At 41.2% G+C, this 22,674-nt stretch overlaps 1 protein-coding gene across 3 annotated transcripts in view; it reads right to left on the bottom strand.

Annotated features, from left to right (window-relative positions):
- The window catches only part of ITPRID1 (ITPR interacting domain containing 1), a 440,936-nt gene that overhangs the window by 4,756 nt on the left and 413,506 nt on the right, over positions 1–22,674 (bottom strand). For all 3 annotated transcript variants that reach the window (XM_073549929.1, XM_073549928.1, XM_073549930.1), the window contains exons 10-13: positions 19,980–21,158; positions 14,515–14,642; positions 8,969–9,080; positions 1,525–1,755 (exon numbers count right to left, since the gene is read on the bottom strand). In XM_073549929.1, coding sequence (XP_073406030.1) covers positions 1,525–1,755; positions 8,969–9,080; positions 14,515–14,642; positions 19,980–21,158 — 1,650 coding nt within the window. The remainder of the gene's footprint in view (positions 1–1,524; positions 1,756–8,968; positions 9,081–14,514; positions 14,643–19,979; positions 21,159–22,674) is intronic.

Below are 22,674 nucleotides of genomic sequence, written 5' to 3'. Positions count from 1 at the left end.
GTTGTAGGAGTTGATCAGAGAGATCAATGCCCCCCATGTTTTTGTTGTACCTCAGTACACAGTCCGGTTTGCAAACCTGTGTAGAGGTACCTCGTACAGTGCTGAGGGCACTGCCATCACCGTGTATGGTGGTCAAGAGAAGGACATCCCTCTTGCCCTTGTACTTGACCACCACCAGGTATTCGCTACATTGGGCTCTGCTGTCACCACTTCTGAGCATCTGCCCAAGTAGCATTTTTGGGAGGCCTCTGATTTTTGGGGACAGTATCGCAGGCTGCGGTACCTCATGCAGAGAGGGATTTGAAGAGTGGGATGCTGGTATAAAAATTATCAATGTAGAGGTGATAACCTTTATCCAGCAGTGGGTGCACCAAATCCCATGCAATTTTCCCACTCACTCCCAGGACAGGGGAGCACTCAGGGGGTTCAATCCTAATGTCCTTTCCTTCGTAAACTCTAAACCTGTGGGAGTACCCTGAGGTACTCTCACATAGTTTGTACAGTTTAATTCCGTACCTGGCCCTCTTGCTGGGCAGGTACTGATCAAATATGAGCCTTCCCTTAAAATGAACTATGGACTCATCCATGCAGATGTCCCTTTGGGGCACGTACACTTCAGCAAACTTTTTGTTGAAGTGTTTGATGACCGGCCGAACTTTGAACAGACGGTCAAAGTTGGGGTCATCTCGTGGGGGACACTGTGCATTATCGGTATAATGCAGGAATTTGTGAATTGCCTCAAAATGCATCCGGTCCATGACCATTCGTAACACTGGAGTGTTGAATAAAATATCAACACACCAATATTGCCGAATTTCTGGCTTCTTCATTATCCCCATGTGAAGGACCAGGCCCCAAAACTGCATCATTTCAACTTTATCTACAGTAGACCAGTTAGAAAATGATGAACCAGGGTTTTGTGCCAAAAATTGACGAGCATATTAATTAGTTTGGTCCACCATGAGGTTAATAAAATTCTCAGAGAAAAAGACCTTGAAAAAGTCTATTTCTGTGAGGCCGGTGGGGTCAAACTTGATTTCTAATTCTGACACAAAATCAGGAATCAGTGGCTCGTAATTTTTGGGGAGCGAGGTCCATATGGGGTCCGCAATGGGGTGTTCTGGTTCATCTTCTGAAATGGTGGGTGCTGCCTCATCTTCTGTCCTGGGAAATCTGCGTGGAGGTTCCGCAGGACCCGAGGAGGACAAAGTAGAAGAGGAGGAGGATGAAGAATCCGAAAATTAAAGAAATGTGGGATCCTCTTCCTCGCTATCAGTGTCAGAGGCAAGGAAAGAATATACCTCCTCCAACGAATAGCGCTGTTGGAAAGAACGTGATGAGCGGAACATTTTTTTGTGAATATGATGCTTTGTGTGTACTTTATAAGTGATCCCCAAAAAAATGCCTTGAGGCAGCTTCAATATTCAACAATACATCCAAAAGACAAAAGAAGCGTTATGCCAAATAATAAAAATACAAAGCTTTATTGTGTATGTATATGATATATCATTTTTTTTTACTTACATTTTGTATAATAGTGCTAAAGTCAATCTTCTGTGACTGAGCTATGCTTACTCCCTGGTTTACTTGAGTACCTTGATCTTCTTTGTGAACTGCACAAGAAGAAGTAGATGGTAAACTATTGGTTCTATATAAACTTTCATTGTGTTCCACAGGATTCTTATCTTGTTCCCAGTTATAAAACTCAAGCTCTGAATAAAGCCTTGATTGTTCTTCTAAAACCTCTTCAAGTTGCTGAAAACAAAAATGAATGTATGTGAAATAAATATACATATTACATAGTAAAATTCATTTACTTTATACTTGCTTTGACAAGTGTAAAAAATATACTGAACTGAGTAATTGGTTCTCATCTTACACTACAGGGAGATTTGGATTCTATAACTAGTAAATTGTACAGATTACCATAGTTATGCATGGTAGGGTTAATAGTTTATTTATCTGGTGCGCAAGTATCATTGAGTGATGATCTAAGGATATTGTTCATCAAAAAAGAGAGAGAATTTGTGATGTAATAACTATTTAACAACTAGTAAAACTCTTTATAAAAAAATCTGGATGGTTCATAATCAGGCTGTAAGAGGAGCCTGTTGAAAATTCATTGTAAATGTTCTTGTTTTTCATTACATTTTAAAAGGCAGTGTGTCAGCAGGATTTTGCAACTTAATTTGACAGCAAATTAATGTAGGGGCAAACACCTACTGTGGCATGTAAAAGTTTGGGCACCCCTGATCAAACTTAGTGTTATTATGAACAGTTAAGCAAGTTGAAGATGAAATTATCTCTAAAAGGGCTAAAGTTAAAGACACATTTCCTTTGTATTTTAATTTAAAAAAATATTGTCTTATTTACATTTTAAAAATAGCAAAAAGGAAAATGGGCAAATGCAAAAGTTTGGAAGTTTGGGAACCCTGCATGGTTAGTACCTAGGAGCACCCCCTTTGAAAGTATCACAGGTTGTACGTAAATGCTTTTTCTAGTCAGACAGAGTCTTTCAGTTCATGTTTGATGGATTTTTATCCATTCTTCCTTGCAAAATTCTTCCAGCTCTGTGAGATTCCAGCTTTTTTTTTACAGATGATGCTATGTTTGCATCAAGAATTTGTTGAAATTTCATTGAATCCATTCTTCCCTCTACCCTTGAAATGTTCCACATTCCATTGGCAGAAACACAACCATAAAGCATGATTGATCCACCCCATCGTTAATTGTTGGGGAGATGTTCTTTTCCTGAAATTCTGTGTCATTTTTTCTCCACATATACCTTTAATAATAATAATAATAATAATCTTTATTTTTATATAGTGCTAACATATTCCGCAGCACTTTACAGTTTGCACACATTATCATCACTGTCCCTGATGGGGCTCACAATCTAAATTCCCTATCAGTATGTCTTTGGAATGTGCGAGGAAGCCAGAGTACCCGGAGGAAACCCACGCAAACACGGGGAGAACATACAAACTCCTTGCAGATGTTGTCCTGGTGGGATTCGAACCCAGGACTCCAGCGCTGCAAGGCTATCCACTCAGCCACCGTGCTGTTACTTATGTAGAACTCCACTCGCATGACAGGTAGCTGTAGCCTCTTTCATGAACTGCTCCTAATAGCGTCTCAGGCTCACACATTGCTGCTGTGTCATCGAGTCTCAGTTGGGAACAGAGGATCTGCAGCCTCTTGTGACCTTTAGCATCATCACAGCCTCGGACTCCGGGGTCCAGTTTCTGGCACTTAAGCTTTGAGATGAGCTCTGCTGTACCTCCAATCTCCAGCTCCTTTTCCCACGTCCTCTCTCTTCCCTGTCCACACTCTAACTCCTAACTCCCCCCTCAAGTCGGGTTTAGGGCTCCCTCTGCTGGCCTGGAGCGGGATCTGTGTTTTATGCCGGAACTACCTGACAGAGAAATCCCTTCCTTGCACCAAGGCATGACATCACTCTCCCTTGGAGGGAGGTAAGGCAATTGTGGCAACCGTACTCCTGGGGCACCACGTTATCTTATTCTAAGTGTGCTAAAGTGTCCTCATCTAGTGGGCTAACTTAAGTACTGCACTTTCCCTACAACGTATATATTTACACATTACATTACACAGTAACAGCATTACAAAACATACATGACATAACACATAACAACAGGGACTAGGCAAAGGGAGTGGGGCATAAGTCAGTCCCAGTACACCCCTTACAAGGATGCAGGAGATGTTTTCTTCTGATGACTTTTCAATGAAGGCCATATTTGTGCAACTGTCTCTGAACAGTAGAACAATGTACCACAGCTCCAGAGTCTGCTAATCTTTCTGAAGATCTTTTGCAGTAAAGTGGGGTTCAGATTTGCATCTCTGGTAATCCTACGGGCAGCTCTCTTTGCAGTTTTGCTTGGTCTTCCAAACCTTATCTAGACCTCCACTGTTCCTGTTAACTGCCATTTCTTAATTATATTTTGAACTGAGAAAGGTCAACTTGAAAATGCTTTGCTATGTTCTTATAAGATTAGCTTGCTTTGTGGGTTTCCACCATTTTCACTTTCAGATTGCTAAGTAGCAGAGTAAAAGAACTCATGGCTACTATTTTTTTAGCGGAAGCTGGGTTTTTATAAAGCTGGGAAATTTGCATCACCTGGCCCTTCCTATTGATGATAGTGAACAAGCCATAAACCTAGCAGGCTAATTAAGATCTGAAACGTTTGTCAAAGTTATCTGAGAACATATTTCCTAGGGTACCCAAACTTTTGCATTGGCCCATTTTCCTTTTTGTAATTTTTAAAATGTAAAAAATTACAATTTTTTTCCTAAAATTCTAAGGAAATGTTTTATCTTTAGCCTTAGCCTTTTTGCAGATCATTTAATCTTCAACTTGCTTAGCTTAGTAATTTTGACCAGGGGCGCTCAAACTTTTACACTGTATGTATAGCATATTTGAATGGATGCAACAGTTGTGATAGAATCCCAATTTTCTCTGTTGCAAATATACTGTAGCAGAGCTGAAATGTTGAGCTGTGTACAACCCTGCCCACACAACTGATAGACAGCTCTATGTGTACTTTGTATATTGACAGAAAGATGCAAATCAGTGGTGGGGCGTGGTTGGACCACAAGACTGACAGGATATCAGGACTCTTCAGACCTACAGATGACTACCCATTCCTGCTACTACATGTGGGGACAAATGACACCGCAAGAAACGACCTGGAAACCATCTGCAGAGACTTTGAAGACTTAGGCAAGAAAGTGAAAGAACTGGGAGCGCAGGTGGTCTTCTCTTCCATCCTCCCAGTGGATGGCCATGGAACAAGAAGGTGGAATAAGATTCTGCAGGTGAACAACTGGCTACGTCGATGGTGCCGTCAGCAACGATTTGGATTTCTGGATCATGGAGTGAACTACTTATACGATGGACTACTTGCTAGAGATGGGGTGCACCTTTCGAAGACTGGAAAGCATGTATTTGGAAGTCGCCTTGCTACACTTGTAAGGAGAGCTTTAAACTAGAACAACATGGGAAGGGAAGCAAAAGACCAGAAAAAGCCATACACCTGACAAATGCTATTGAGAACTCTGCTAATAGAAGTGGAAAGGAAGAACAAAGACGAAAGAATCTAATTAATAAAAATATTGGAGAAAGAGAAACCAATCACAAACTAAAATGTTTCTATACTAATGCACAAAGCATGGGCAACAAACAAGGAGAATTGGAACTACTAACACAGGAAAAGAAATATGATGTCATTGGAATCACTGAAACTTGGTGGGACGATACACATGATTGGAATACAAGACTAGAAGGATACAACTTATTTGCAAGAAACAGACTTGATAAACGAGGAGGGGGTGTTGCATTGTATGTTAGAAACGCATATATCTGCACAGAGATTGAAGCTTCAGAGACTGGGAGTTCTGTGGAAACTGTTTGGGTAAGAATACAAGAACAGAACAATGGAAAGGACACCATTGTAGGCATTTACTACAGGCCGCCTGTGCAAGCTGAAGATATGGATGAACTCTTTATGCATCAAATGGCCAAGTTCTCCAAAAAATATGACATAGTTGTCATGGGAGATTTCAACTATCCAGACATTTGTTGGGAATCTCTCTCAGGCAAAACTAATAGGTCAAGGAAATTCTTATCCTCTCTTGCTGACAACTTTATCTTCCAAAAGGTAGGGGAGAAAACAAGGGGAACTGCTACCTTGGATCTAATCCTTATAAACAGGGAGGAAATGGTTGAGGAGGTAAAAGTGGCTGGAACCCTAGGAGGTAGCGACCATGCTATTTTAGAATTTTGGATAACTAGAGGCGGAAGACCTGTGAAGACTCAGACGTCAAGGTTAGATTTCAGAAAGGCAGATTTTAAGGGATTCAGAAAGAGAATTGGAGGGATCCAATGGCTGGATATCCTTAAAGACAAAAATGTCCAGGAAGGATGGGAAATCTTGAAAAATGAAATTCTCAAAGCACAGTTGTTAACAATTCCGAAAAGAGGGAAGAATAGGAAGCATTTAAGGAAACCAGGATGGGTGAACACAGAACTTAAGCACATGCTAAAAAGGAAGAAAAAAATGTTTATAAAATGGAAAGAGGGAGGCATATCTAAAGAAGAATATAATGCTGTCTGCAGAATCTGCAGGGCACAAATCAGATTAGCTAAAGCTGAAAATGAATTGAGGCTTGCAAGAGATGTCAAAAGCAATAATAAAGGATTTTGGGGATATGTCAAAAGTAAAAGAAAAGTCAAAGATGCTATAGGATTTTTACAGGATGAAAATGATGAAATGGTAAGACAGGATGTTGAGAAGGCTGAACTTTTAAATTCCTATTTTGCATCTGTTTTCTCTCAGAAAGGAAATGTAACACCAACTGTTATTCACTGTCCTATTAAGGGAATAGAAGAATCCAGGATATCTATAAACAGAAAGATAGTGAGGAAACACTTAGCTAACCTAAATGAATTCAAGTCTCCAGGTCCAGATGAATTACACCCCAGAGTACTGAAGGAGATAGCAGAAGAAATTTCTGAACCACTCTCCATAATCTTTGAAAATTCTTGGAGAACAGGAGAAGTGCCAGAAGACTGGAGAAGAGCAAATGTTGTTCCTATCTTCAAAAAGGGGAAGAAGGTGGACCCAGGCAACTATAGGCCGGTGAGTCTGACTTCTATACCAGGAAAGATCTTTGAACAAATTATTAAACAACATGTAAGTCAATACCTGGATAAGAATGAAGTGATCAAACAGAGTCAGCATGGGTTTGTAACTAATAAGTCATGTCAGACTAACTTAATTTCCTTCTATGACGGTATCACTGATTGGGTGGATCAAGGAAATGCTGTAGATATAGTATATCTTGACTTCAGCAAAGCATTTGACAAAGTCTCTCATACAATCCTTATTGAAAAAATGACTAAGTATGGAATGGACAAGGCAACTGTTAGGTGGATTCATAGCTGGCTTAGTGATCGGACCCAAAGAGTGGTCGTAAATGGCTGCACATCCAGTTGGAAGAATGTCTCAAGTGGGGTACCACAGGGCTCTGTCCTGGGCCCTGTATTGTTCAACATCTTTATCAACGATTTAGATGAAGGAATTGAGGGTAAACTGATTAAATTTGCTGATGACACTAAGCTAGGAGGGATAGCTAATACTAGAGAAGAGAGAGAGAGGATTCAAAAAGATTTAAATAAACTGGAGAAGTGGGCAGTAACTAACAGAATGGTTTTTAACAGGGAGAAATGCAAAGTACTACATCTGGGCAATAAAAATGAAAAAAGCATATATAGAATGGGAGGAATAGGGCTAAGTGACAGCACATGTGAAAAAGACTTGGGTATACTAATAGATCACAGACTGAATATGAGTCAACAGTGTGATGCAGCAGCAAAAAAGGCAAATGCAGTTCTAGGATGTATTAACAGAAGCATACAGTCTAGATCACGTGAAGTCATTATTTCCCTCTACTCCTCTTTGGTCAGACCTCATCTGGAATATTGTGTCCAGTTTTGGGCACCACATTTTAAAAAAGACATCAACAAACTGGAGCAAGTTCAGAAAAGAGCGACCAGAATGGTGACCGGTCTGCAAACCCTGTCTTATGAGGAAAGGTTGCAGGATTTGGGAATGTTTAGTTTGCAAAAGAGAAGACTGAGAGGAGACTTAATTGCTGTCTACAAATATCTAAAGGGCTGTCACATTGTAGAAGGATCAACTTTATTCTCATTTGCACAAGGAAAGACTAGAAGCAATGGGATGAAACTGAATGGGAGGAGACATAGATTAGATATTAGAAAAAACTTTTTGACAGTTAGAGTGATCAATGAGTGGAACAGGCTGCCACGAGAAGTGGTGAGTTCTCCTTCAATGGAAGTCTTCAAACAGAGGCTGGACAGACATCTGACTGGGATGATTTAGCGAATCCTGCTTTGAGCAGGGGGTTGGACCAGATGGCCCAGGAGGTCCCTTCCAACTCTACGATTCTATGATTCTATGATTCTATGATTCTATATGAGGGCAGCTTGTCATGTAGTGATAATATTTTGCTGATAAAACTATGATTGTATTAAATTAGGAAAACACTGCCTAAGAAGTGACACATTGTTGAAACCAGAGTCTTGGCCCCTACATGACGCTGCTCTCAGATTACATAGCAAAATTCTGTTGACAGATTCCCATTAATGACTTTTAAGTAATGCAGTTTCCTTCAGCACTGGTCACTACCACACCAGCTTAAAAAAGTTGTTGAATTTGAATCCTCATTATGAACCACATATCAGCAGGTCTCCTTTTTGTCTCACATCATCCTTTGTTTTCACTTGTATGTTGTAGGGCCCAGTTTACACTGCTTTTACACTGTTTTTCCAAGCTCTGTTCGTTTCTCTGACACACATTAATGTAGTCTACTACATTTTTGGTGATGTCTGAAAAGATAAACAAGACAGGAAAAACTCTAGTTGTATTGTTGCATTCTCCGGCTTTGTTGGGGGTTCAGTCCAATTCCCATTTTTCAAAGATTCCAAAACAACTCTGGTAAGCAAACACTACATAAAAGCAGTGTAATCAGGGTCTAAACAACATTACGAAATGGTTTAAACCTTAAAATAGGCAGTCGTACGACCGTAGGACCAAACTTGCAAAGGTTTTAGTCTGTAGTCTGTTACCATGGATCTCCAGAGAAGTTGTAGAGACAATCTCATGAGTGATATGTAAGGCTACTTACAAAGATGTTACATTTTAGCATTTTAGGTCACTGGAATAATAAAATATTATTTTAAAGGTGAATTCCCCCTTTAATTTAGTATCTAGTTACACACAAATATTGAGTGAGCTTGATAGGGTTAGGAAACAAAAGCACCAATGCCTTAAAAACGTGTTTTTAATTACACAATGTAAATGGCAACATGTCAAATTTTACTTAAAAGAAAGAAGGTCTGATATGAGAATCTTGAAATTTGCTTACATACCATTGAAATGGTCTCTTTCACCTGACGTGCTCGTGCATCCAAATTGTATTCCAATTCTAAAGCTTCTTTGAGAACATTTTGACGTAGTAAGTGCAGTCGTCTCATATTTTCTCTTAAAAGCAAAAAATATTTTTTTAAGTTGTAATAAGCTTACTGCAATAGAATAGAAAAGAAAAGCAAAATAGTAACATATATCAGCACAAAAAACAAAGGAGCCAGGGACTCAGCGTAAAATTTTAGATCACTTCTCATAGTTTTTTAAGGTTGAAGGGAAACTTTAAGTCCATCTAGTTCAACCCATATCCTAACATGTTGATCCAGAGGAAGGCAAAAAAACTCACGTGGCAAACACTAAGCTCCACATTGTGGAAAAAAATTCCTTCCTGACTCCACATACAGCAATCAGGCTAGTTCCCTGGATCAACGCCCTATCAAGGAAACTAGTTTATATAACCTGTAATATTATGCTTTTCAAGAAAGGCATCCAGTCCCTTCTTAAATTTTAGTAGGGAATCACTCATTACAACATCATATGGCAGAGAGTTCCAAAGTCTCACTGCTCTTACAGTAAAGATTCTGCGTCTGTGATTATGCTTAAACCTTCTTTCCTCCAGATGTAGAGGATGCCCCCTTGTCCTGGTCACAGGTCTAAGAGTAAAAAGATCATTAGAAAGGTCTTTGTACTGTCCCTGCATATATTTATACATTGTAATAAGATCACCCCTAAGCCTTCGATTTTGCAAACTAAATAACCCCAAGTGTAATAACCTGTCTTGGTATTGCAGACCCCTGAGTTCCCTAATAACCTTGATCGCTCTTCTCTGCACCAGCTCCAGTTCAGCTATGTCTTTCTTATACACCGGAGACCAGAACTGTACACAGTATTCTAAGTGTGGTCGCACTAGTGACTTATATAGAGGTAAAATTATGTTCTCCTCATGAGCATCTATGCCTCTTTTAATGCATCCCATTATTTTATTTGTCTTTGCAGCAGCTGCCTGACACTGGCCACTAAATGTGAGTTTATCGTCCACCCATACACCCAGGTCTTTTTCAGTGACAGTTTTGCCCAGTGTTTTACAATTAAGCACATAATTATACATCTTGTTTGTTCTACCCAAGTGCATGACCTTACATTTATCCCTATTAAAGGTCATTTGCCATTTATCAGCCCAAGCTTCTAGCTTGCATAAATCCTCCTGTAATATTAAATTGCCCTCCTCTGTATTGATTACCCTGCAGAGTTTAGTGTCATCTACAAATATTGAAATTCTACTCTGTATGCCCCCTACAAGATCATTAATAAATATGTTAAAAAGAAGCGGGCCCAATACTGACCCCTGCGGTACCCCACTGCTAACCGTGACCCAGTCCGAGTGTGCTCCACTAATAACCACCCTATGTTTCCTAACTCTGAGCCAGTTCTTAACCCACTTACAGTGCAAACTGAGATTCTGATTTGGCTTTAATCCTAAGTCATTGTTAGGGACTGGCGGAGTGCACCTATTTAAATAAACGTAGGGACTAGGTGCGTTCTCAGTCCGGGTTCCACCGTGCAGAGGTGTTAACTGCTGCTAGACAATAACGGACAGTGTATGGTAAAGAATAGCCGAACTCACGCGTGTTAAAGTCACCCAGTGTGTACTGAGGCAAACTCTGTTACTTCACAGAGAGTGCCCTAAACAGCGTAGGGACCGTAACCTGTTCAGCCTTGCAGTCTACGGCTAGGAGAGCGCTAGTGTGAAGTCTCAGGATGCTGCCCCAAGAACCGGGGTCAACGCCCCTCTAGACCCACTCACGCATGGAACCGCTACTGCGGTGCCAGGGGTATACCCTTAAGGTACACACTGTGCCCTGTTAACTGTCACAGGGTGCAGCAGACAGTTGCTTCCCGCACAGAGTGTGTACAGTGCCACACTGGCGGATGCCAATAACCAGCCTCAGCTTAGAGCTGGAAAGCGCACTATCTGAGCATGGTGCCGCTCTGACGGATGCTGCAGAAATGTGGTACCGAGGTGCCGTGTGCGAAATAGCGCCCTCAGGTGCTAATATGTAAATGGAGCTGAGAGCACTGCAGTGCTAGGTAGTGCCAGTACTTGGTGACTCAAAATCCTAAACCCTACAAACATGCATATCAAAGGGAGGGGAAATATAATAAGTCATTCACCAGTCTCAGACATCCATCATCAAACACACCACTTTAGCAACAAGACTCTATATTAGCGCATGGCCGGGCGGCCATGCAAACCTTTTATAGCTGCAGCTTCGGGACCTTTGTGGTGGTCCAATCGGAGCAGCAACAGGACCTGAGCACGTGACCTCTGACCTCCAATGAGAGATCGTCCCACGGGAATGCTCAGTAGGGGAAAAGCAGAACTTAGTCCCAGGAGCGTCTGCTTGCTGCTGACTCACGCATGATACAATAGTAGAGCCAGAAGGAGCAACCAGACGCCTAGCTTTAGCCTGGGCAAGGTGCTAGAACCGACGTCTCTGCTGCGCAGCCTCCTCTCCAGCCTGAGAGGAATGGGAGACCGCAGAAGACAAGGCTCAAGTTCCCTCCTGTGCAGAGGCAGGAACCCAACGCCTAACAGTCATATTACAAGTCTCGTTAAAGGGTTGATTGTGACTTGTAGGATCGCTACTACCAACAGGTGGCACTATAGAGTTCAAGTCCTCTTTCTTTCTGAAGAAGCAATTTGAATATTAAATAACCCACTTATACATATTTTTCCCCTATCCCCATTGCTCTCATTTTATATATCAACCTTTTGTGTGACACCATATCAAAAACTTTCGAAAAGTCCATACACACCACGTCCACTGTGTTCCCTTGGTGCAGTTTGGAACTTACCTCTTCATAGAAACTCATCAGAATAGTCTGACAAGAACAGTCCCTTATAAACCCATGTTGATATTGAGTCATGAGGTTATTCATCTTCAGATACTCCAGTATATTATCTCTTAGGAAACCCTCCAGGATTTTACCCACAGTTGAGGTTAAGCTCACTGGCCTATAATTTCCAAGTTCAGTTTTTGTCCCCTTTTTGAATGTTGGCACCACATTTGCTATACGCCAGTCCTGTGGTACAGACCCTGTTATTATGGAATCTTTAAAGATTAAATACAATGGTCTACCTATGACTGCACTTAATTCCTGCAGTACTCGGGGGGTGTATCCAGTCTGGGCCTGGGGATTTGTCAACTTTAGTGATTTTTAGATGCCGCCGTACTTCCTGCTTGGTTAAGCAGGTGACATATAATGGAGAATTTTTTTTATCACTGATCATTTTGTCCGTCATGGGATTTTCTTGTGTAAAAACTGTTGAAAAAAAGTCATTTAGCATATTGGCTTTTTCTTCATCCTCATCCACCATTTCACCCAGACTATTTTTAAGGGGACCAATACTATCATTTTTTAGTTTCTTACTATTTATGTAGTTAAAGAATATTTTGGGATTATTTTTACTTTCTCTGGCAATGAGTCTCTCTGTCTCAATTGTTGCTGTTGTGATGTGCTTTTCACAGAATGTATTTAATTTTCTGTATTTAGTTAATGCCTCATCACTACCTACTTGCTTTAATTCTCTAAATGCTTTATTTTTGTCACTTATTGCTCCCCTTACAGCTCTAGTTAACCATAGTGGTTTCCTCCTATTTCTCGCATGCTTATTTCCATACGGTATATATTGTGCAGGGGTCCTATTCAGGATGCTAATAAACGTCTCCCATTTTCTTTGTGTATTTTTATGTCTCAGGATATCGTCCCAGTTAATTGCACCGAGATCATCTCTCATCCATTGGAAATTTGCCTTCCTGAAGTTTAGTTTCCTTGTAAACCCTCTTCTATACATTTTATTAAAGGACACCTGAAAACTTATTATTTTGTGATCACTATTACCCAAGTGACCCTCAACCCTTATATTTGATATGCGATCTGGCCTGTTGGTTAATATTAGGTCTAGCAGTGCCCCCCTCTTGTTGGGTCCTGAACCAGTTGTGAAAGGTAATTGTCTCTCATAGTTGTCAAAAACCCATTACCTTTGCTGGAACTGCAGGTTTCGGCTCCCCAATGTATTTCAGGGTAGTTGAAGTCCCCCATAATAATGACTTCTCCTTGAGTCGCTGCTTCATATATTTGCTTTATGAGGATATTCTCCGTTGCATTCATTATTTTTGGAGACTTATGACAACCCCCCATCAAAAGTTTATTATTTTTCCCCCCTCCCCTTATGTCCACCCACAGCGACTCTACATTTTCGTTCATATATATTTTCACGCAGAATGGGATTTAAGGATTATTTTACATACAAACACACGCCTCCCCCTCGCTTATTTGTTCGGTCATTTCTGAACAGACTATAGCCCTGTAAATTAACAGCCCAGTCATATCTCTCGTCCAGCCATGTCTCAGATATCCCCACCATGTCATAATTATATTCCAACAAAGTTAATTCTAATTCCTTTATTTTGTTGGTGAGACTTCTGGCATTAGTATACATTCACTTTATGTATCTCTCTGTACCTCTATTCTTTCTTAAAATATTCTTACTGTTCTAACCCCACACCCCCATGCCACCCCCAATTTCTTTATTTGTGCCCAAGTCACTATCTTCCCTATCTTCCCCTCCAATAAAATGAATACCCTCCCCCAATGCCTAGTTTAAACACTCCTCCAACATTCTAGCCATTTTCTCCCTCAGCACAGCTGTACTCTCCCCATTGAGGTGCAGCCTGTCCCTAGCGTTGAACCTCTAGCACAATGAGAATTTGGCCCAGTTCTCCAAGAACCCAAACCCCTTCTTCCTACACCAATTTCTGAGCCACTTATTTATATCTCTAATCCCCCGTTGCCTCTCTGGAGTGGCACGTGGTACAGGAAGTATTTCCGAAAATACCACCTTGGAGGTCCTTGCTTTAAACTTACAGCCTAATTCCCTGAAATCATCTTGAAGGACCTTCTACATCTAACTTTGTCATTTGTGCCAATTGGCACCATGACCAATGGGTCCTCTCCAGCCCCTCCCAGTAATCTGTCATCTCAATCAGCGATGTGTCAGACTTAAGCGCCAGGTAGGCAGCACACCGTTCGACGATCCCTGTCTTTGTGACAGATTGCCCTATCTGTTCCCCTAATAATTGAGTCCTCGACTACCAGCACATGTCTGGCCTGCCGTGCACTCCTGTTTCCCCCTTTACTGTAGCAGACTCTCCACCGGCTTTCAGAGGACATGCCTTGCTGCAGCAGTGCTACTCCTGCACTAACACTCCCCTCATCTGCCAACTTAGCAATCTTATTGAGGTGTGCCAGATCAGGACTAGCCTCCCTGGTGCTCTTCCCTCTACCCCGCCTTCTAACTGTCACCCAGCTAGCTGCTTCATTGTCCTGTAGCTCCATACCACCATCCTTCCCCTCATCTATCCCAGTGAGCTGCTGCTCAGTTAGTAGCAGACTCCTTTCCATATTGTCTATGGATCCCAGTGTTGCCAGCTTGTCACTTATGAAAAAACTGTATAAATTTTAATAATACTGTGAATTCGGATTTTACCTTTCCTCACTTGTAAAAATATTATAGCATCCAGCTTGTTGTTCAGTCAGACATTGTTCAATATCTATTAGCTTTTCCCGATATTTCTGGCACGCTTTTTTCATGTTTTCCACATCCTGGTCAGTTTTCTGTTCAGGATATACAAATTATTGAAATAATCTGAATAATGTATTATCAAGTTGGGTTCTTCTAAGAGAATCACGTCACCAGATTTCATACTACATACTGCAGGTATTATTAAAAAGATCTTAGACCAGATGAAGCTGGGCTACTTACTTTGAAAATCCTAATATTTTCCTTTATATAAAAAGGTCCTGCAAGTGTATTCACCAAGGCTGACTGGAGCTTTTGCTGAGTAGTGTGAGATTTCAGTGGGAGCAGGGAGACTATATATTGAAGAGGTGTCAATTAGGCTAAGTTTAGACTGAGAATACTTTAGCTTACAGTGTTTTGGAAAGTGGAAAACCCTGTCAAAGAGTAATCATTGTTTTAATTTTTTTTAATAAATCAAAGGACTAATGAAAGTTAGAAACTCTGTTATATATGTCATCATAGAAATTGTTCTTTTAAAATTGTATGGAGAGGGGATGAGTATTAGCTAGACGCAGAAAGTTCTGCTGAAACACTTGTTTTAGTGCCCCATGGAATTTTATGAGCACCAACTATGGACACCTTTCTCAATAATGGCAAAATTTGATTTCACTGAAGACTCGAGATGGGGAAACCTTAACAGTAAAGTTCGGGGTCCATACTGAATACCTACTGTTCAATTAAGGACTCTGAACATGGACTTCACCAGAAAGTTTGTGTTACTGTTTGAGTTTGGCATCCCGAAAGCCAGGTGTTTCTTGCACTGTCATGTGCATAACAGCGCGCAAAACACTGCCTCTAGTCGTGAGCAAATTCATTACCACCGGTCAGACAGCTGCAGTTCCCACCCATGAGCCCGCAGCTGTGATCGGAGGTGTAAAGTTTACCTCCGGTCACCATCACTCTTAAAAATTCAAAAGAAAAAAGATGGTTTCGGTTCCCCTGTATTTTAATAACCAGCCAAACAAAACTGACAGCTGCGGGCTAGTCTTTATCAAGAACAGAGAGGTCCTCACACCTTTTTTAAAATTTTTTACATAAATAATTAAAATAAACGACGTAGGTTTCCCCCATTTTTGACCACCAGCCAAGCTAAAGCAGACAACTGAGGGCTGGTATTCTCAGGCTGATAAGGGGCCATGGATATTGCCCTTCAGCCTAAAATAGCAGTCCGCAGCTGCCTAGAAAAGGCACATCTAACTCAACTGCGGTGAACTCACCTCTTCAACTTGAGACTTTTTCTCACTGTGCTATCGGTGATCTCACCAAGGTCACCACACTTCAATGGCTCGCCTGGGAATGCAGTGGTGGTAACCTTGATGATGCCACCGCTGGTCACAGATGCTGTGTAAGGGGTCACAGAATCTGTTTAATCCCTTAGCCCCGTCCTGATTCTGAATGTTTTACTTTGTAAATAATATTATGTACTAAGTGCTGCTATGTATATATATATATATATATATATATATAAATGGAGATTCAGTGGCGCTTGTGTATGAGTGTAATTCCAGCAGCAAACACTAAGACACCTGTCAAAGAAATAAGGTAAAATCACTAATAATATTAGTGTGCGCTTGGAACACTCAAAGAAGAGGGAAATCTAAATTGGGTGGTTATAGAAAAAAAAAAAACCTCTTATAAGTGCTCTTTATGTAGCTGGATAATAGTGAGAAAATAGCAATTAGTAATAGTCAATTGTAAGACCTCAGAAGAAGTGCTTAAGGGAAAAATATATATAGATGCTGGTGGCAATCTTAGTTCCAACCTGAACAATCACAAACTAAAAAGCCATGAGTGAGGGTAAAAGCCTGAAATCACTGAACAGGTTATATACTGCAGGGTACTTCTTCCTGATAGTAGCTTAAAAAAAAAAAAAAAAAAGTCAAAGTCAAATTGCAGCCTGTGAACGGCTGTGCAGAGTAGCCGCAATAGTAAATGCACAAGTCAGAGAGCGGTACCTGTAAAGATAATGCGATGCGAAGTCCTCACTCCAGTAAGCGGTGCAGGTTAAAATAGCGCTTTTTGCTCCAGCGCTTGGAAAAGGAGGGGGGGGGTTTGTACACTGGGGTATAGACGAGTTACAGGGGCTGCCCCGACCGTTGGCAGCCTCCTGTCAGTGTACCTCCAGCTGTGGAGCAGACGTGAGCGGCCTCTCGTGCTCCCGGCGTCTGTGAGCTGCTCCAGGTATACAGGACCTTCGTGATGTGAGTCAACACGTCTATACCCCAGTGTACAAACCCCCCCCTCCTTTTCCAAGTGCTGGAGCAAAAAGCGCTATTTTCTCGCTATTATCCAGCTACATAAAGAGCACTTATAAGAGGTTTTTTTTTTTTTCTATAACCACCCAATTTAGATTTCCCTCTTGTTTGAGTGTTCCAAGCGCACACTAATATTATTAGTGATATATATATATATATATATATATATATATATGTTGTGTAGATAGGGAAAGTGAAGCTATAGAATTAGCCACTAGAGGGGGGCATAGTAGGATAGGAATAAGAAATTAGAATAACAAATAATAATAGAATAACAAATAGTTAAATTAGGAGGGGCCAACTGTGTGTAAGACAGGAGCATTTCCTGAATGGTTGAAGGGTCAAGGAGCCTAGACAGTCCTGTAGGGCCTTAGAGCACGGGCAATGCAGTGGACCCCATAACATTTCATGCTAGGGGCCCAGTCATTCAGGGCTTGGGAACTGAAGGTCACAGCAGCAAAGGAATGCAAGGGCAGCACTAAGATGTGGCAGCTTACCACGTGGGCAGACGTCTTTATGTCTGGGGCAAAATGAACAGGGATCTCCTAAAGGTAGTCAAGCTGGACAGAAAGAATGCTGCAGTACCGGACGAATCGCTACCTCCCAGGAGAAAAGCACAAGAATAGACAAGGATGTGTACTATGATGTTCCCTGTGAAGTTGCTGTAACTGAGCTGGACATACTGCGAAAGGATTAAAGTTGTTTGTTACAAGTTGAAACTGGACTGTCTCTCTTTGTATGAAACCAATAGGAGTGAACCCACAGCAGATCAGAGGGCAAGGGAGACCCTAATGGTACAGAAGGTGTTAAAGAAGGTACGCTGAAAAGGGGACATTATATGTATATGGTGGGTGGCCAGGGTGTACCTGAGCAGCGATCATTATGGGCCACGACTATGGCCCTGGCACCCCTCACAGCAGCTTATTTCTCAGTGGTCCTCAGCCTGGACGGTCGCGTCTTGGCACTGTCCAGGTTAAAAACTGCTTATCCCAAACATTGATTATGGCAGGGGTCTCAAACTGAAAACCAGGGGTCGCAAACCATTCGTGTTTTTGAGATTTCCTTACCATTGCACAAGGTACTGGAATCATTATCTCTGCAGGTGATTAAATTATCACCTGTGCAATACAAGGAAATCCTGAAAACATGACCTGTTTGTGGCCCTTGAGGAATGCAGGTTGAGACCTCTGGTTTATGGCATGGGACAGAATGACGGACAGGTGAGGGATATGGTTGTTTTTTTATTTTTGCTTTATTACAGGAGACAAGGGCTTCAAACGAATGGGCATCAGGTGAGGATACCTGTGTTTGTTATTTTTAAATAAAAAAGGAAAAGTGTTTTTTATTTTAAATAAAAGACTTTATTTTGTTGATGTCTTTATTTATATTATGCTATAACTATAGGAATATAAATGGATGGGTGCCTTATAGATGCCTCTCCGTTAGTAAGCCGTGGGGTTGATGTCACTAGACAATAAAAAGATTACATCAACCCCACAAATATGAATCCCACTTGCCACCACCACAGGGCAAGTTGGAAGAACATGAAAAGTGCCAGAATTGATGCATGTAATAGATGTGCCTTTTCTGACCAGCTGCAGGCTGCTGTATTTAGGCTGGGGAGGACCCAATATCCATAGCCTCTTACCAGTCTGAGAATACCAGCCCCCAGCTGTCTGCTTTAGCTTGGATAGCTGTCAAAAATGTGGGGGAAACCCCACATCTTTTTTTTAAATAATTTAATTATTTAAAAAAAACTGACAGCTGAGGGTTGCAGCCCACAGCTATCAGTTTTGCCTGGCTGGTTATACAAAATACAGGTGAACCCAAGCCAAGTTTTTTCTTTTAAATTATTTATTTAGAGGTCAGGCACCAGCTGATAAATACTCCCATCAGTCGCCTGCTCTCGCTGTTAACTGCAGCAGCCATAGACTGATGGGACTAGTAGTCCCATCAGCCGACACCAGTGACCAGAGGTAAACATTTTACCTCTGATCACAACTGTGGGCTCATGCTGTCATTTGAACTATTTTTTAACCTGTTCGGCCAGACCTGAACATCCAGGGTTCCGCCTATCTTTACTGAAGACAGATTTTACGCATAAATTGAGAATTTTGAGAATGGTTCATCAATTCAGGAGAAAAAAGCTAATTTCTCTAATAAGATGTTATTAGTGATGAGCGAGTATACTCGCTGCTCAGGTTTTCCTGAGCATGCTCAGGTGTCCTCTGAGTATTTTGGCATGCTCGGAGATTTAGTTTGTGTCAATGTAGCTGCATGATTTGCGGCTGCTGGACAGCCTGAATACTGTGGGAGTTGCCTGTTTGTTAGGGAATTCCCACATGTATTCAGTCTGTCTAGCAGCCGCAAATCATGCAGCTGCGTCAACAAAAAGTAAATCTCGAGCACGCCAAAATACTCAGAGGACACCCGAGCATGCTCGGGAAAACCCGAGCAATGAGTATACTCGCTCATCACTAGATGTTATACAAAGTTTTTTATTTTCACGTGCACAAATGTATTTTATTATAATGAAATAAAACAATAGTTACTTTTTAAGACAGGATGGATCTGGATCTGCGAAATATGTTTTTGTTTTTCTTTTCTTAAAGATAAATAATAGCAAAAGGGGTTGTCCTCTACTAGACAACCCTTTCTCAATCTCTATATTCCATCCTTATAAATCAATAACACCTATACTCACCTCAGGTGCCAGCGCCTTTTCAGTGGTGTAGCCACTGGCTCTCCCAAGGCTTCTGTGACATAATGTCTCATGAGGCACAGGAGAGCTAGTTGTGACATCGCTGGAACGGCACCCACACATGACGTGAGTATAGGTGTGGGGAACATAGTGATTGAGAAGGGGTTGTCCGTGTAGAGGACAACCCCTTTAAGCTTCCCTACATAAGTGGTCAGATTATAAATCCTAATTACTGCAGCAGTACTCTGTCTGATTCTTAAATAGAGGCTTTTTTACAGTTATCTCAAATGAGAAACTTCCAATAGTGAATGTCATACAACTTTCTCATAAAATGATGACATTAAATGACACTAAGTTGTAGCTAGTTATTCACAGATGACAGGTAGTAATGAATATGAGGTGCACACTATACATACCAGTGATATGATGACTAATGACTCTCTCAATAACTTCAGAGTATCTGATAACTCTTTCTCTAGGTTGATGTGAGCAGAAGGCCTCATGGATGCATTGCGCCTGTGCCTTCTTGGAGCACAGCAGTGATGGCAGTGACAGCAATAACAACAATGTCTGCTCAGGGGTGAATGTAGAAAATGATTTGCACCCCCAAGTGCAGTATCAAATGACAGTGACTCTGTGAGGTAACAGCTCCGTGGATGTGAACAGTGATTGTTAGTATAGCATTCATTCCACCACCCCATATCAGTCTGACTAAAGGCTTCTTTTCGCTTTATACTGCGTTTTAGCAAAGCATGCAATTCACTTCTGTTAGTGTTTGTGTTAATAACAGTATTAGGTCTATTCAATCCATCATTTGCGTCCTGCAACCAGGTTGAAGACATCTGAATGGTCACTGACTTGTAAATATTCGTGTTTATTTCTGTTTGATATGTACTCTTTTTGTCTTTGGAGCTAGAATTTAGTTCTTCATCTGAGTAATCTACAGAGCCTTCTGGGATATGGACATGGAAGCCAAAGCTATGTAAATCACTGGTGGGAGATGGTGTCCATTTTAGGTGGGACAACTCTACTGAACACTCATCATCTGCAAATGAATCTTTCTCACTGTCACTCTTTTGGAGATCACTTACACATTCTTCAGAGAAGTCTTGCATTAGACTATCATTTATCTCACCACTAGATTCAGGAATAAAATCACTTATGTAATGTGGGACATAAGTTGGGAAGTCAACTTCTGAAGGAACCTCTGGGGATTGTGCTTGATCTTGACTGTTGGAACCAATTAGATCAGTTTGTAGTAGACAGCTGTCAGTATCTACATAATCTTCATTTCTGGTAGCTCCAGATGATGGCTCTTGACTTTTTATTTCTTGCATATTGTCTTTATCAACATTATCAGTTTGACTATCGAAACTCTGAAACACATCACTCTTTTCAGTGTCCATTGATAATGACTTCAATGTTTCTTTCAATGTTTTACGTTCACTTATCACAGTATCTTCATATGTATCCAGATGTTCAGTGAAGTCACAGATGTCATTAAATTCTTCACTTTCATTGTTAAAGATTGAGACATCGGCTTTCTCCCTGAGAGTAGTCTGGCTGTCATTACTGTCTGAGCTTTCATGTAAATTCTGCAGAAAGAAAATGGCAGACAATCCTTAATTAGATAATGTTTTTAAACTATTGTTTGAGTCACTAAAATGTTTGTGCTAGCTGCGGTCCCACAATGAAATGTCTTTTTACCAATACTTTAATGTTTATCATTATCAGTGGGACTGGATGATTATCTACAGTCAAGGCCAAAGGTATTGGCACCCTTGATATTGTTACAGTTACACATAATTAGTTATACACATATTTAAATTCCTTCATTTGCATTGGAACAACATAAGCAAAAAGAGAAAAAAGACAAATTGGATATTATGTTACAAAAAAAAAACAATATGGGCCGGACAAAATTGTTGGCAGAAAGCTGGGTTTAATGTTAAGGAGGAGGAATACGATGGTTTAAAATCTGCGCTGCCCAAGGTTCCAAAAATGCGATTACACATGGAGGTGAAGCTTGAATGCGGTTTATTTGTCAATTCGTTTCAAGGTTTCCAAACCTCTTCATCAGGATGAAACCATTGTGGTTTCATCCTGATGAAGAGGTTTGGAAACCTTGAAACACGTTGATAAACCGCATTCATGCTTCACCTCCGTGTGTGATTGCATTTTTGGAACCTTATGTAGCACGGATTTTAAATCACTGTATTCCTCATTTATTACATTGTGCCTCCTTGGTGATCCTTGCTGCAGCATTTTAAATGCTTCTATAGTTGTTGTTACTGCCACAGCTTTATCAGGTGAGCATACCTATAATATCTTATACCACTTGGCTATCAGATAAGACCCTATGTGCACTTTTTGTCTCTCCAGCTATTCCATTGTTTTTAGAAAGCTGGGTTTGTATCCTAAGGGTCCCGTTACATTTAGCGATGCACCAGCGATCCCGACCACGATATGACCCGGTCAGGATCGCTGGTGCATCGCTAAATGGTCGCTAGTGAGCTGCCAAACAGGCAGATATCACTAGCGATGCAGCGACGCAGCAGCGGTCGTTACTTACCTGTCAGACGCGGCGATGATGCCTTCTTCCGCCCGCGTCAACACATCGCTCATAGGCGCCAGCAGGAAGCCGAGCGGGAAGCTGCCGACGAGAAACGGCCCAGGACGTTCTCGCGCAATCAGCGATAACCAGCGGGGGAGCCGGTTGGAGGTAATTATCACACATAGCGATATCGCTAGCAATATCGCTGCTGCGTCACAAAATCGGTGACGCTTTAGCGATATTGCTAGCGATATCGCTATGTGTGAAGCCCCCTTAAGTCATTGGTCTTCCAGCAGGACACTGACTTCAAACTTCAAGAAGCACTCAAGAAAGGATGGAAACAAAGAGCTGGAAAGTTCTGAAGCGACCAGCAATAAGTCTGGATCTAAATCCGATTGACCATTTGTTGATAGATCTTAAAATTACTGTTGGGAGAAGGCATCTTTCGAATATGAGGGGCCTGGAGCAGTTTGCAAAAGAAGAGTGGTCCAAAATTCCAGTTGAGAGGTGTTAGAAGCTTGTTGACGGTTATAAGAAGTGATTGATTGCAGTCAGTT

The sequence above is a fragment of the Dendrobates tinctorius genome, unplaced genomic scaffold (assembly GCF_039654945.1).
Source record: "Dendrobates tinctorius isolate UK_male_01 unplaced genomic scaffold, ASM3965494v1 ptg000162l, whole genome shotgun sequence".
Classification (NCBI taxonomy): domain Eukaryota; kingdom Metazoa; phylum Chordata; class Amphibia; order Anura; family Dendrobatidae; genus Dendrobates; species Dendrobates tinctorius.
This window is presented reverse-complemented; position numbering and strand designations above follow the sequence as displayed.